Raw genomic sequence first — 13,754 nt, forward strand, 5'->3', positions numbered from 1 at the left:
AGGAAGGTAAACCCCTAACTTGTGTCCCAGCATCATCTCCACTGGCCCCCTCCATCCCATTCCCCACACTAAGCCCCAAGCTAAGTGATCTTTTCAAAATATAAATTGCACACAGCCTAACACCCTCCATGGTTGCCATTCCTCACAGGGTAAACACAAAAGTCTCAGCAGGGGTTCCAAGGCCCTGGATGGTCTAGCCTGTGGCTTGCCTCTCCAGCCCCAGCTCATAGCCTCCTTTTACTCCCTCTACCCCAGCCACACTCTCCTACTTTCTTACTCATGACATGGCCTCCTCTACAGAGTCTTTACACATGCTGTTCCCTCTGGCTGGAAGGTCTTTCCCTCCTCCATTTACCCAGTTAATTTCCAATCAACCTTCAGATTTCAGCTCAATATTTACTTCTGCTACAGTTACTATTGCCATGAACACCCACTCTAAAACTTATTAACTCAAGATAATCAGAACTTCTTTCTCTCATAAATCTGCAATTTGAGTAAGGCTCAGAGGGGCAGCTCACAGGACCCATTTCCAAGACAGCTCACTCACATTGGTGGCAAGTTGTATTTGGCTGTCAGTTCGTGAGCTTGGTTCCTTTCCCTGTGGGCCTCCTCACAGGCTGCCAGCTTCCCCACAGCATGGCAGCTGAATGCTGAGTGAGCATCCCAGGACACAGGAAGGAGAGGTTGCCAGTTCCTGGTGCCCGGAATCACATGACTTCTGACATATTCTGTTAGGTCAGCTGGTCACAGAGCCAAATGAACATAGACCTACCTCTCGATTGGAGAAGTTTCAAAGAATTTGGGGGACATGTTTTGAAATTTCCACAACTTCCTCAAGGAAGTACAGTATTCCCTGGCTTCCATTTCAGTCAAATTTACTATTCTAGGCTATTAAAGCACTTTCTATTGGAACACTTATCACAACTGTGTGTTTGGTTGTACCCATCTCCCCCACTAGACTCAGCTTCGGAAGAGGAGAGGCTGCATCTGTTTCATACATTGCTGTATTGGCAGCCCCCAGCTCAGAGAAGAGGTTCAATAATTATTGGTAGAAATGAATGAATCAGGGAACCTGTCAATGATCCAATCAATGAAAGTACTTACACTGCAGCTCAGAAACTAAAAGGCCTTCAGGTAACAGGCAGATGGCATGAATTAGAAAGAAAGGCAGAGAGTGAGAACAGGGATGCTTGTGTTTGGGGTAACTGAAGAAGCACACACCTCATTCAAAGCCGTCTGTGGCCCATCATTCTTGTGTAGAAACACAGGTCCCGAGTGGCCAGAGCTTTCAATATTTTGAAGGCCAAAGTTTTTTCATTTTTATGTGACATCTCCCAATTTTAAAATACAGACAATTGATTCAATTGCACACACACACACACACACACACACACACACTCACAGAGAGAGAGAGGAGAGAGAGAGAGAAAGAGAGAGAAAAAGAGAGTGGATTAATTAAAATATATCTGTGGGCTGAATTTGGCCATGGACAGAAAAATATATACCCCACAGCCAGGTGCAATGTCTCACGCCTGTAATCCCAGCACTTTGGGAGGCCAAGGCAGGTGGATCACTTGAGGACAGGAGTTCAAGACCAGCCTGGCCAACATAGCAAAACCCCATCTCTACTTAAAATACAAAAAAGTAGCCAGGCATGGTGGCACATGCCTGTAATCCCAGCTACTCGGGAGGCTGAGGCATGAGAATTGCTTGAACCTAGGAGGCAGAGGTTGCAGTGAGCCAAGATCATGCCACTGCACTCCAGCCTGGGTGACAGTGAGATTCTGTCTCAAACCAACAAACTATATATATCATATGACTCAAGCATGACAACAACCCCCCCCCAAAAAAAATCCTATTTTCTATAATGGAAATGATTTGCTCTGCTGTAATGGTGAAAGAAAAAACACCTAAATATGGTATTAAATTGCTGTTTCCAGAACACAGCTGAAAGTATACCTTGTCTGGCCCTTGAAGCAAACATTTCCAACCCTAGTATAATATACTAGTATGCCTCATGATTTATCTTGTTTATTCTCTTGGCTCTTCTAGCAGATTATATACTCCATAAGGCAGGGACTTTTTTTTTTTTTTTTTTTTTTTGAGACGGAGTCTCACTCTGTCACCCAGGCTGGAGTGCAATGGCACGATCTCAGCTCACTGCAACCTCTGCCTCCCGGGTTCAAGAGATTCTCCTGCCTCAGCCTCCCGAGTAGCTGGGACTACAGGCACGTGCCACCACGCCCAGCTGTTTTTGTATTTTTAGTAGAGACAGGGTTTCACCGTGTTAGCCAGGATGGTCTTGATCTCCTGACCTTGTGATCCACCCGCCTCGGCCTCCCAAAGTGCTGGGATTACAGGCATGAGCCACCGCACCCGACCGAGGGCAGGGACTTTTATATGCTCTGTTAAGGAACTGCATCTGAAACCCTCATCCCTCCAGCAGAAATTATTTGCCTGATACATAGTAAGTGTCCAGTCATATCTGCCAAATAGACCGTGGCAAGAGAAGAAGGTGTTCAAAGCTACTGCTCATTGTTCACATTGTTTCTCTGTCTGCTTGTCCTTCAGCACATATGATGATGAGAAGTTGAAGACACTGGGAGCTAGAGTCACACATCGCCCATTCACTCCCATCCACAGCTGCATCATTTCTCCCTCGCTACCCGAGGCTCACGTGTAAGTAGTCTCACCTCCGGCTCATTTGCTTTGCTAGCTTATAAATTGAAGCCGAACTGAAATGACTCAATGAGCTGTCATGTCAGTAGCTGTTCCTTTGTCCTCTTGAAAGGGACATGGAGCCTGGAGCTGGCAAAGCTATTTGGCATATAAAAATAACAGAAAGTAGACACAGTGGTTTACAGCTAAGTGGCAAATCAGCTGGGACTGAGTCATTTCATTTCTTGCCAAGCCAGACGCTCTAATGTCAAATAGTTTGCAAAGCCTGATAAAATCTGTCTACAGCCCTCATCGAGTGTGTGCGAGAACATCTCACTCAGCCTGTGCTCAGGGGCATGTTTTCCCCAAGACTCAAGGAGCTGTTTCCCAGAGAAGCCCATCCAGTTTTCTGACCTGAGGCATGAACTCATCATTGTGTGGTGCAACAGGAACTAATCAACCTTCCAAAGAACACTCTTGCTTTCTAAAGTCTTGACGTCTTGTTCCCCTTGTGTCTATTCCAAATCTCAAGCCCAACTTTTTCTTTTTCACCAGTTAGCACTTTTCAGCTGGAAGATTTCAGGCACAGGGATACAAGCTTCTGACTTTAGGGCAGGGTTTTTCAGCCTTGACACCGCTGACATTTTGAGAGAAATAATTAATTCTTTGTTGTGAAAGGCTGTCCTGTGTATTGTAGGATGTTTAGCCGCATCCATGGCCTCTACCCACTAGATACCAGTGTTGACAACCAAAAATGTCTCCAGACATTACCAAATGTCCCCTGGGAGCAAAAGTGCATGAGCCCCCACCGTACATCATACACACACACACACACACACACACACACACACTCCACATTGAGAACCACTGCTTTAGGGCAATGGATTCATTTAGAGCTGTGATACAATGATTCCAGACTTCTCTGTCTGCTCATTTGTCAAATATTTATTAGGCTTCTACAGTGTTCGCAGTGATAATGGCCACTCCTCATCACTCTGTAGCATTATCTCACTCAGTCCTCTCAGCCTCCCTGTTGTGTAGGTGTATCATTATCCCCTCTCTGCAGATGGGAAAGCAGAAGCTCAGAGACATATACTCACCTACTCAGGGTCACAGAGGTCAGTGTGTTGCTGAGTCAGGTCGGTCTGACTGCAAAGCCTAAGCTTTCATCACCACACGCTACATAGAACATATATCCCAAAGCCTTGTCTTTAAGGAGCTCATAATATATTTGGCAAGCCAAGTTTCCTATACATGAAGAGTGAAAGAATACAAGAGTGAAATCATAGGATAAGATGGCAAACAAAAGAAAATCACTAATAAGAGTACTTAGTTTATGAATGGAAGATGCAAAAACCATCACCAACACCATCATCATCATCACCATCATCCTCATCACCATTATCACCATCACCATCATCATCACCACCATCACCATCATCACCACATCATCACCACCACCATCATCATCATCACCATCATCATCACCATCATCATCATCATCACCACCATCATCATCATCATCACCATCATCATCATCATCACCATCATCATCATCATCACCATCATCATCATCACCATCATCACCATCATCATCACCATCATCATCATCACCATCATCCTCATCACCATTATCACCATCACCATCATCATCACCACCATCACCATCATCACCATCATCATCATCACCATCATCATCACCATCATCACCATCATCACCATCATCACCATCATCCTCACCACCACCATCATCCTCACCACCACCATCACCACCATCATCCTCACCACCATCATCATCACCATCATCATCATCACCATCATCACCATCACCATCATCGTCACCACCATCATCATCATCCTCACCACCATCATCACCATCACCATCATCATCACCACCATCCTCACCATCACCATCATCATCACCATCATCATCACACCATCATCATCATCACCATCACCATCACCATCATCACCATCATCACCAGCATCATCATCATCATCATCATCCTCACCATCATCATCATCACCATCATCCTCACCACCACCATCACCACCATCATCACCATCATCCTTACCACCATCATCATCACCACCATCATCACCATCATCCTCACCACCATCATCATCATCACCACCATCATCATCATCACCATCATCATCATCACATTGTGTTGGACACATCCTTATCCCTCCCTGATATTTCAGTCATTAATGAGCCCTATCCCACTCCATCCCATCCCACTGTCCCCCTACCTCTCTTTGATTGGTATTATGATTACAATATTCCAGCCGGCAGCCTAAGCTTGACATTCTTAAAGCATCTCCTTGCAAAAATAGGCCTTGCAATTTCTCATGATGTCTCTTGAATACACTTGCACTTCTGCCCATCTCTCCCATGGACAAGACTTCTGAAACCAATTGGTATAGAACCAGTGGGCTTTCACTTGCATCTGAATCGTCTGGGGGTGGGGGAGAGCAGGGAGGAAATGTTTCCGAGAATGCATATTCCTGAGCCCCATCCACAATTTATTTGGTCTGAGCCATTGCGGCTTACTTAAATCAGCTATGAAGAGAGTTTCTTACCCATCTTCTGTCAATGTCAGATGGGAAAACTAAAGCCCAGAAAGGGGGAAGAACCTGCCAAAAGTCTCACAACAGGAATCTTCTTTTTTTAATTTTTTTATTTCCATAGGTTTTTGGGGAACAGGTGGCGTTTGGTTACATCATTTCTTTAGTGGTGATTTGTGAGATTTTGGTGCACCCATCACCTAGGCCATATACACTGCACCCAATTTGTAGTCTTTTATCCCTCACCTCCTTCCCACCCCTTTCCCTTGAGTTCCCAAAGTCCACTGTGTCATTCTTATGCCTTTGCATCATCATACCTTAGCTCTACTTATGAGTGAGAACACACTATGTTTGGTTTTCCATTCCTGAGTTACTTCACTTAGAATAATAGTCTTCGACCTCATCCAAATTGCTGCAAATACCATAAATTCACTCCTTTTTATGGATGAGTAGTATTCCATCATATATATATAGTATATATATGTACATATATGTGTATATATATAGTGTATATATAGTGTATATATATGTGTGTATATATATAGTATATATATGTATATATGTGTGTATATATATATATGATGGAATACTACTCATCCATATATATATACACATATATATATACACATATATATACATATATATACACACACACATATATACACACACACACACACACACACACACACACATACATATATATATATATGCCACAGCTTCTTTATCCACTCATTGGTTGATGGCCATTTGGGTTGGTTCCACATTTTTGCAATTGCAAATTCACAACAGGAATCTTGATCTCCTGACAGCTAAGTCAGATCTTTACACCAGGTTTGTTACATAGGCTATTACTATTATTATTATTATTATTATTATCACAGTGGATGTGGTTCATATTTGTATTGGACCAGGGTCAGCAAACTTTTCTTTAAAGGGCCAGACAGTAAAAATTTTAGGCTTTGCTGACCAGGTGGTATTCCTTGCAACCACTTAACTTTGCTGTTGCAGCATGAAAACTACAACAATGGATGTGGCTATGTTCCAGTAAAGTTTTATTTACAAAACCAAAGTGGCAGGCCCACAGGCTGTAGTTTGCTGCAGTCCCTGTCCAGCACTGAAGGCTGCCTTTTCTTATCCTCAGCTGTTCAAAGGCTCTGGCTGCATTTGATGACTTTATTAGTAAGCTATGGCTGTATTACAGATCACCTCAACATGGAGTGGCTTAAAACAACGATTTAGTATTGCTCCTAAGTCTACATGTCAGCAGGGTGGTTCTGCTGGTCAGGTTGGCTCGGCTGATCTTGGCTGGATGTGCTTATGTGTGTACACCCAACTGATGGGTCAGCTGGAGGTTGGCTGATCTCGAATGGTCTCATTCATAAGTCTTGGTTAGTTGGTTGGTGGCCAGGGTGACATGGGTGAGATGCTGAATGTCTCTCAATACCCAGCAAGCAAACTCAGACTTGTTCACATGGCAAAGCAGAAAGGGTTCCAAGAACAAGATCCTAAGTACCCAAAGCCCCTTGAGGGCAATGACAGTGATGATGATGGTGCTGGTGATGATTATTGCATTTTCCATCTGTGAACTAGGCTTAGAATGAACACAGTTACCCTCTCACCCCATTCTACTGGCCAAAGCAAGTCACCAGGCCAGCCTAGATACAAGAAGTATGGGGAAAGACTTCCCTTCTTGTTGGGGGGAAGCAGCAAAGTCACATCCCAAAGTGTGCAAAGCAGAGAGGGATGGCATTGTTGTAATCAGTCTACCAAAAGGCACCAGGGCTGGCCCTGCCTGATAATTCCTGGATTTTCAGTTGTCACATCAGCCAATGTGGATCAGAGCCTGGTCAGTCCCTTCAATCCCTGTGTGATCGATCCCAAAAGTGGCTGATAATTCCAAATCGACTGTGTAGGGATCAATTCAATCATGTAACAAGAGACTGACCTTTATCTTTAAAAAGGGAAGGGAGTGGTCTCTAGGAATGAGAAGCAGCCCCTCGTTTTTCCCTCCTAGATGACTGGGCTGTGCCCCACAGCCTTTAATGAGTGATTGGGCAGCAAGGGCAATGCCTGCAACCTGTGTCCAGATTTGCCCTTGGCAATCAGCACGGGGTGCTTGGAATGGCTTTGAATGCATTTTCCAATTTCTCTTGTAAAAGAAAAAAAAATGCTTTCTTCTCAGAGATGTTTATGCCCACTAGGATTCTGGTTGGTACAGCAGTTTTAATAGAGTGAGCTATTCAGGTGTGCTGACCGCTGGCACTCACCCGGAGTTCTGAGCTCAGGGACTTCAGAAGCAGGCTTTGTGTATCCCTGTTCAGCATTTTCACCTCTTATTCCCTGCATTTAAAAAAATAAATGTTCTCTCTTCTAATTTGATAAAATCCAAGATACTATGCTATGACCTGACACATGATCATTATGAGAAAAGACCGATTTCTATCAAGCATGCTTCTGGGGACTTTTTTTTTTTTTAATTTGTTTCACTGCAGATTAGAAGAGCAATCATCAGGTTTAGGGCACTTTTTATAAACAGGGAAAAAGGACCAGATCTATCAGATGAAACCCTATTCTGATGAAAAGGGAGTCTCTACCCTGTAACAAGAGACAACATCCACATTTTCATTAAGAGCACGAATTCAGAAGCCAGACTGCCTGGGCTCACATTCCAACTCTGCCATTTGCTGTCTTTTGTGACCTTGGATAAGTCACTGAGGCCCTTTATGCCTCAGTTTCCTCATCTGCAAAACGGGGATAATAATAGTACCTTCTTCACAGGATTTTATAAGAATGAACTTAGTTAATGGATATTGGGCACTTAGAACAGTGTCTGGCATAGAGTAAGGACTCTTATGGGAAATATTTACCATTAGTATTACTTCGTTGTTCTGTTGTTGTTGTTTTTGTTACTACTCTTTATTATCTCAATGGTTCTGTGTATAAGAATTGTGCTCAAGTACAGGTGCAGTGGCTCACGTCTGTAATCCCAGCACTTTGGGAAACTGAGGCAGGTGGATCGCTTGAGCCCAAGAGTTTGAGACCAGCCTGGGCAACATGGCAAAACCCCATCTCTACAAAATACAAAAACTATCTGGGCAGGTGTCACATGCCTGTAGTCCCAGCTACTCAGAAGACTGAAGTAGGAGGATCGCTTGTGCCCAGGAGGCAGAGGCTGCAGTGAGCCAAAATCACGCCACTGCACTCCATCCTGGGCAACAGAGTGAGACCCTGTCTCAAAAAAAATAAAAAAAAGAATTGTGCTCAAGTTATCAGTTCAGAAAAATATCAGATCTGAACCAATTCATTCCCACCATTTTCCATCAGTAACTGAAAAATCTATTGAGCTGACTCTGTGCAGAGCACAGAGCACCCTGTGGTGGACAGGACTCTGTAGGTTGTAGGCTCACGGTCTGGAAAGTCAAGTAATCAGGTAGTTACAGCACAGCAGGAACCCAAAGGTGAGGACAGGGAGGACATATTGTAGGGATGGGGATGCTTTAGAACCTCCTTAGAGTGAGCCCAGCCCAGACCCAGAGCAATCAAGGAAGGCTTCCGGATGGAGATGAGAGCTGAAGCCCAATCACTGAGAGTCAAGAAGGAAGAGGAGCAGGAATATGTATCAGGAGCAGGGAACAGTGCTAAGCACATCACCTCACCCTCACTCTCACCTTTTAAGAGAGGTACTGCAATTACCACCATTTTACAGATAAGAAAACTGAGGCTCAAAGAAGTTAAGTAATTTGGCCAAGGCCACAGGGCCAGAAGATGGCAAAGCTAGAAGTTTAACATGGATGGTGCAAAGAGCGAGCATGGTGAGCTTGAGTGACTGAGTGGATTTTTGCCAGGCTGCAGGTGGCAGCACAAGGAACAGACAGGACAACTCCAGGCTGGAGAGGCGGACGGGGCCTCATGTGTGTCAGTGCATTAGTTTGCTGGGGCTGCCATAGTAAACTACTAGACTGGGTGGCTTAAAGAACAGAAACGTATTTCCTCACGGTTCTGGAGGCTGAAAGCCCAAGATCAAGGTGCTGTCAGGGTTGGTTTCTCCCAACCCTCTCGAGGTTGGAGGATCGCTCTCTCCCTGTCTTCTCTGTGTCCTCATATGGTCTTTTTCTCAGTGCTCACAGCCCTGGCGTCTCTTTAGGCGTCCAAATCTCCTCCTCTTATAAGGACACCAGTCAGATTAGATTAGGGACCACCATAATGGCTTCATTTTTAAGTGAATCCACTCTTTAAAGGTCCCATCTCCGAACACAGTCACACCCTGAGGTACAGAGGTTAGAATTTCAACAAATGAAGCTGGTATGTCCACAATTCAGCCAATTACAAATTATTTAGGAAGTTTGAAGATTTTAAGCAAGAGAGGGAGAGGGTCAGGTTTGCATCCGTTGTTGTCATCTGCAGAAATGAATCTGATGCTCACATGCCCCACATCCCCTCCACCAGCTTGTGACCAAGCAGACCCCACCTCACCAACTCACTTCCTTTGTTCATTTCCCTCCCCACCCCACATATCCCAAAGCCCAGGCCTGCAGGGGCTCCAAGCTGCGAAACAGAAGAACCCATAGGCCTCTTCCCCGGCCTCTCGCAACCTCCTAGGGTTATGGGGAGGGTATAGTGAGGTGCTCATGGCCCAGTGCCAGGCATGTGGCACAGCTAGCTGCTGCTATTGCTAAATGCTGGACATGGCCTATGTGCCCAGACCTACCAAAATGCTGTCACCTGTAGGGCCCAAGAAGGTGTTATGGGAGAAGAAAGAGACAATAACTGAAAAGGGGTCGGGTGCAATAGCTCATACCTATAATCCCAGAGCTTTGGGAGGCCAAGGCAGGAGGACCGCTGGAGGCCAGGAGTTTGACGCTAGCCTAGGCAACATAGGAAGACCCCATCTCTACAAAAAAAAATAAAAATTAGCTGGGCATGGTGATGCATGTCTGTAGTCCCAGCTACTCTGGAAACTGAGGCAGGAGGATCACTTGAGCCCAGAAGTTGGAGGCTGCAGCCTGGTGACAGAATGAGAGCCTGTCTCTTAAACAAATGTTTTATTTAATAAAAAAATTGAAAAAGCTGTGGGTTTACAAGTCCTTTAAATTAGAAGTAAAGGAATAGTAGGCGCTTAGTAGATAATCTGTAGAAGGAAAAGACTCCAGGGAAGAAAGGAAAGAGAGTTTCTCATGGTAGTTTTCCAAAGACCTGGTGGATCCAGCCACCCTAGTACACAGAGGTGAGGGGATGGGGTAGGGCAGGGCTGTTCCCCTTCAAGCTAAGCAAATGCATGCCTCTCAAGGATTAGCCGGGATAACCCTGGGCCAGCTCCACACTTGAGCCCAGGGACTGGGTATCACCTTCTGAAGTGGTGCCTTCCTGGAAACAGAGAGTAGAGATACCTTCCTGACCCTGAAAACACCAGGCCTAGGAACCCTGGGGAGTGTTGATGAGGGCAGGATGCAGTTTCAGAGAAGAGCAATTACACAGGTTCTTAATGGAGGCATCTGGCCCATTAGTGTTAAGAGGAGAAATCTTGCGGGGAGGGGGGTGGCTGGCCAGGACTCCACCTTGTTTCCAGGAAAAAGGCAGGCAGCAGGTTAACCCTCTCCTGACCTCGCTCTTGGGGTGACCACTGCATCAGCTTCATCAGCACCTCCTCAGAGCCCAGGCCCGTGAGAGCACAGACATGGAGTTAAATTGACACTGGTTCAAATTCTCACTAATCCTAGCAGTGTGACCTCAAGTCACTCATTGCCCCTCTCTGAGCCTCCCATCCCCCATTGTAAAGAGGAGGTGGGAGCGGTATATTACCTAAAGGATTGTTGTGAGCTTTTTTTTTTTTTTTTCTGAGATGAAGTCTTGCTCTGTCACCCAGGCTGGAGTGCAGTGGCATGATCTCGGCTCACTGCCACCTCCGCCTCCCAGGCTCAAGCAATTCTCCTGCCTTAGCCTCCCGAGTAGCTGGGATTACAGCGGCCTGCCACCGCGCACAGCTAATTTTTGTATTTTTAATAGAGATGGGGGTTTCACCATGTTGGCCAGGCTGGTCTTGAACTCCTGACCTAGTAATCCGCCTGCCTCAGCTTCCCAAAGTGCTGGGATTACAAGAGTGAGCCACTGTGCCTGGCCTCGTTGTGAGCTTTAAATGAGATACTGAGAACCATCTCAGTCACCAACAGGCTCTGTGACCTTAAGCAAAGTGATGGCACCTCTCTGAGCCTCAGTTTCCCCTTCTCTAAAATGTGCATAATAATTCATACTCCAGCAGGTTGTAGGAAGAATTAAATAATGTGTATAAAGTGCCCCCATCAATACCTGCCTCCTTGTAGGTGTTTAATACAAAGTGTCCAAAAAATCAGAAAATGTAGGTGAGACATATGTGGTTGTTGTTGTTTAAGACAGTCTCACTCTGTCACCCAGACTGGCATGCAGTGGTGTGACCTTGGCTCACTACAGCCTTGACCTCCCTGGCTCAAGCGATCCTCTTACCCCAGCCTCCCAAGTAGCAGGGATCACAGGTGCATGCCACCACACCCAGCTCATTTTTGTATTTTTTGTAGGCTAGTCTCAAACTCCTGAGATCAAGCAACCCACCCGCCTCAGCCTCTCAAAGTGCTGGGATTACACAAATGCACCATCATTCCCAGCCTGAGACATATTTTTAAACAGTGTTTTAGTGAATATTTTCAAGTAATATGCTCTTTGTGTTTTTCTTCAAAACCCAGCTACATTTTCAGGCAAAGGACTCATAAATGTAAAGCAATGCATCCCATTTTTAATCTGGGGGGAGAAGAACAATTAATACACTAGTTTCCCTGAGTTTCCAGACTTTTTACACACTCTTAGTTTATTTATTGTACTTTTATCAGATTAACAATTGGACATACATAGGATGCTGATTTCCTTGAAGCCTCTCATTTGCCTGAGTCAAGACTTCCAGCTGGGGGACCCCTCCTTGTTTCTCTCCCTGCTATATACACAAATTCTCAGTAACTGGCATTGGATAATCTCATTTCAAATGGGCTCTATCACCTACTGGCCTGGTGACCTGGCACAACTTCCTTAAGTCCTGTGAGCCTCTGATTCCTCATCTGTAAAATGGTCTACAGAATATCTCATGGGCCCATTGCAAAGGCCAAATGAGATGATACATGCAAAATACTTACGCATGCCTGGAGCATGGTGCCTGCTCCCTCACTGGGAGCAAGTACCACTACTATTTCTGTGGCTATTTTTGCGAAGAAAGTTGTTCTAACAGGATCCCACTGTGTTCCCTCTCTCTGTCTTTGCAGCGAGCCCCTCTTCCGCCAGCTCTGTGCTCTCCACTGGCTTCTGGAGGCCCTGACTATTGACCACACCCACCACACCATGAAGCCTGTGATCACCTGCTGGAACCCAAAGTATGCCTCAGCCCTTCAACTTGTCTTAGACTAGCAGTAGGCTGGGCAGTGGGGAAGAGATTCCTGTATGTTCTTCCACTCCCTTTGCTGTTTTTGGTAGGTGGGCTGTTTCAGTTCCTCTTCTATGTGCTCTGTGGGATCTGAACAGGGGAGAACTAGAGACAGCTTATGCAGATTCGTGGGAGCCGGTTGTGTGCATCTCCTTCCCACATCTCTTCCCAACTCCACATTCAGTGACATCACATGGGTAGCTTGAAATCAGCCAGCCACATGGGAGTATTTACACCACAGAAATTGGCAAGCTATGGAAGCACATCACTGGATCCACAGCTTGACTGCTCTCCAACTCTCTTCTTGGACTGCGTCTCCCTACACTATTCTTTATTCTTCTTCCTTTTCCTCCTCCTTTCCCTCCCTTTTAATCTTTCTTTCCTTTTTGTTTTTGTTTTTATCCTTTCTTTCAAGGTTGTGTTTTGTTTTGCTTTGGTCTTTTTGTTGCTTAATATACATTGGTGGCTACTTCTCCACTTGGACCCAAGGGAATATTTGGTATTCAGTTCCCTGGAGCAGCTGGGTTTGTACAGGCAGAAGCTCCAGAACATGTTGTCTAGGTCAAGAGAAGCGTTAGGTGTCCGCACCAGAGGAGAGAGCTCACACAAAAGCTTGGACGCCACTGTTGCAGGAACAGCATTGTACACACAGGGCAGAACAAAGAACAGATAGGCATGTAAAGGCATTGGTTCTTTAAGAAGGGTCAGGTTGTTTGCAAGAAGAGGACAAACAAAAGTAAAGAACCCTGACTTGAAGAATCAGTTTTTCACTGTGAAAATCAGAGGCTGAGTTAAATAAAATAGTTCCCCACCCCCCGTGCTAACCCATGCCCTCCCATAGTCCTGCCTCCCAGGTGGATCCAGTCTTCCTCTTCCCAAAACCTGAGTCTTTTTTTTTTTAGACAGAGTCTTGCTCTGTCGCCAGGCCAGAGTACGGTGATGCAATCTCGGCTCACTGCAACCTCCATCTCCCGGGTTCAAGCGATTCTCCTGCCTCAGCCTCCCGAGTAGCTGGGACTACAGACGTGCACCACCATGCCCAGCCAATTTTTGTATTTTTAGTAGAGACGGGGTTTCACCATGTTGGCCA

General features: G+C 45.4%; 1 protein-coding gene and 1 long non-coding RNA gene across 9 annotated transcripts in view; one reads left to right on the top strand and one right to left on the bottom strand.

The window, feature by feature from the left end:
* The window catches only part of CCDC60 (coiled-coil domain containing 60), a 204,744-nt gene that overhangs the window by 139,953 nt on the left and 51,037 nt on the right, over nucleotides 1–13,754 (top strand). For 5 of the 8 annotated variants that reach the window (XM_001158378.6, XM_063786077.1, XM_009426363.5 and 2 more), the window contains 2 exons: nucleotides 2,572–2,679; nucleotides 12,507–12,614. In XM_001158378.6, coding sequence (XP_001158378.1) covers nucleotides 2,572–2,679; nucleotides 12,507–12,614 — 216 coding nt within the window. The remainder of the gene's footprint in view (nucleotides 1–2,571; nucleotides 2,680–12,506; nucleotides 12,615–13,754) is intronic. The other 3 variants (XM_009426362.5, XM_054663661.2, XM_063786078.1) reach the window with 1 other exon arrangement.
* Nucleotides 1–13,754, bottom strand: part of LOC104001710 (uncharacterized) — a 281,675-nt gene that overhangs the window by 88,406 nt on the left and 179,515 nt on the right. The gene's annotated exons all lie outside the window — the stretch shown is intronic.

Source organism: Pan troglodytes, chromosome 10 (genome assembly GCF_028858775.2).
Source record: "Pan troglodytes isolate AG18354 chromosome 10, NHGRI_mPanTro3-v2.0_pri, whole genome shotgun sequence".
NCBI classification, from domain to species: Eukaryota; Metazoa; Chordata; class Mammalia; order Primates; family Hominidae; genus Pan; species Pan troglodytes.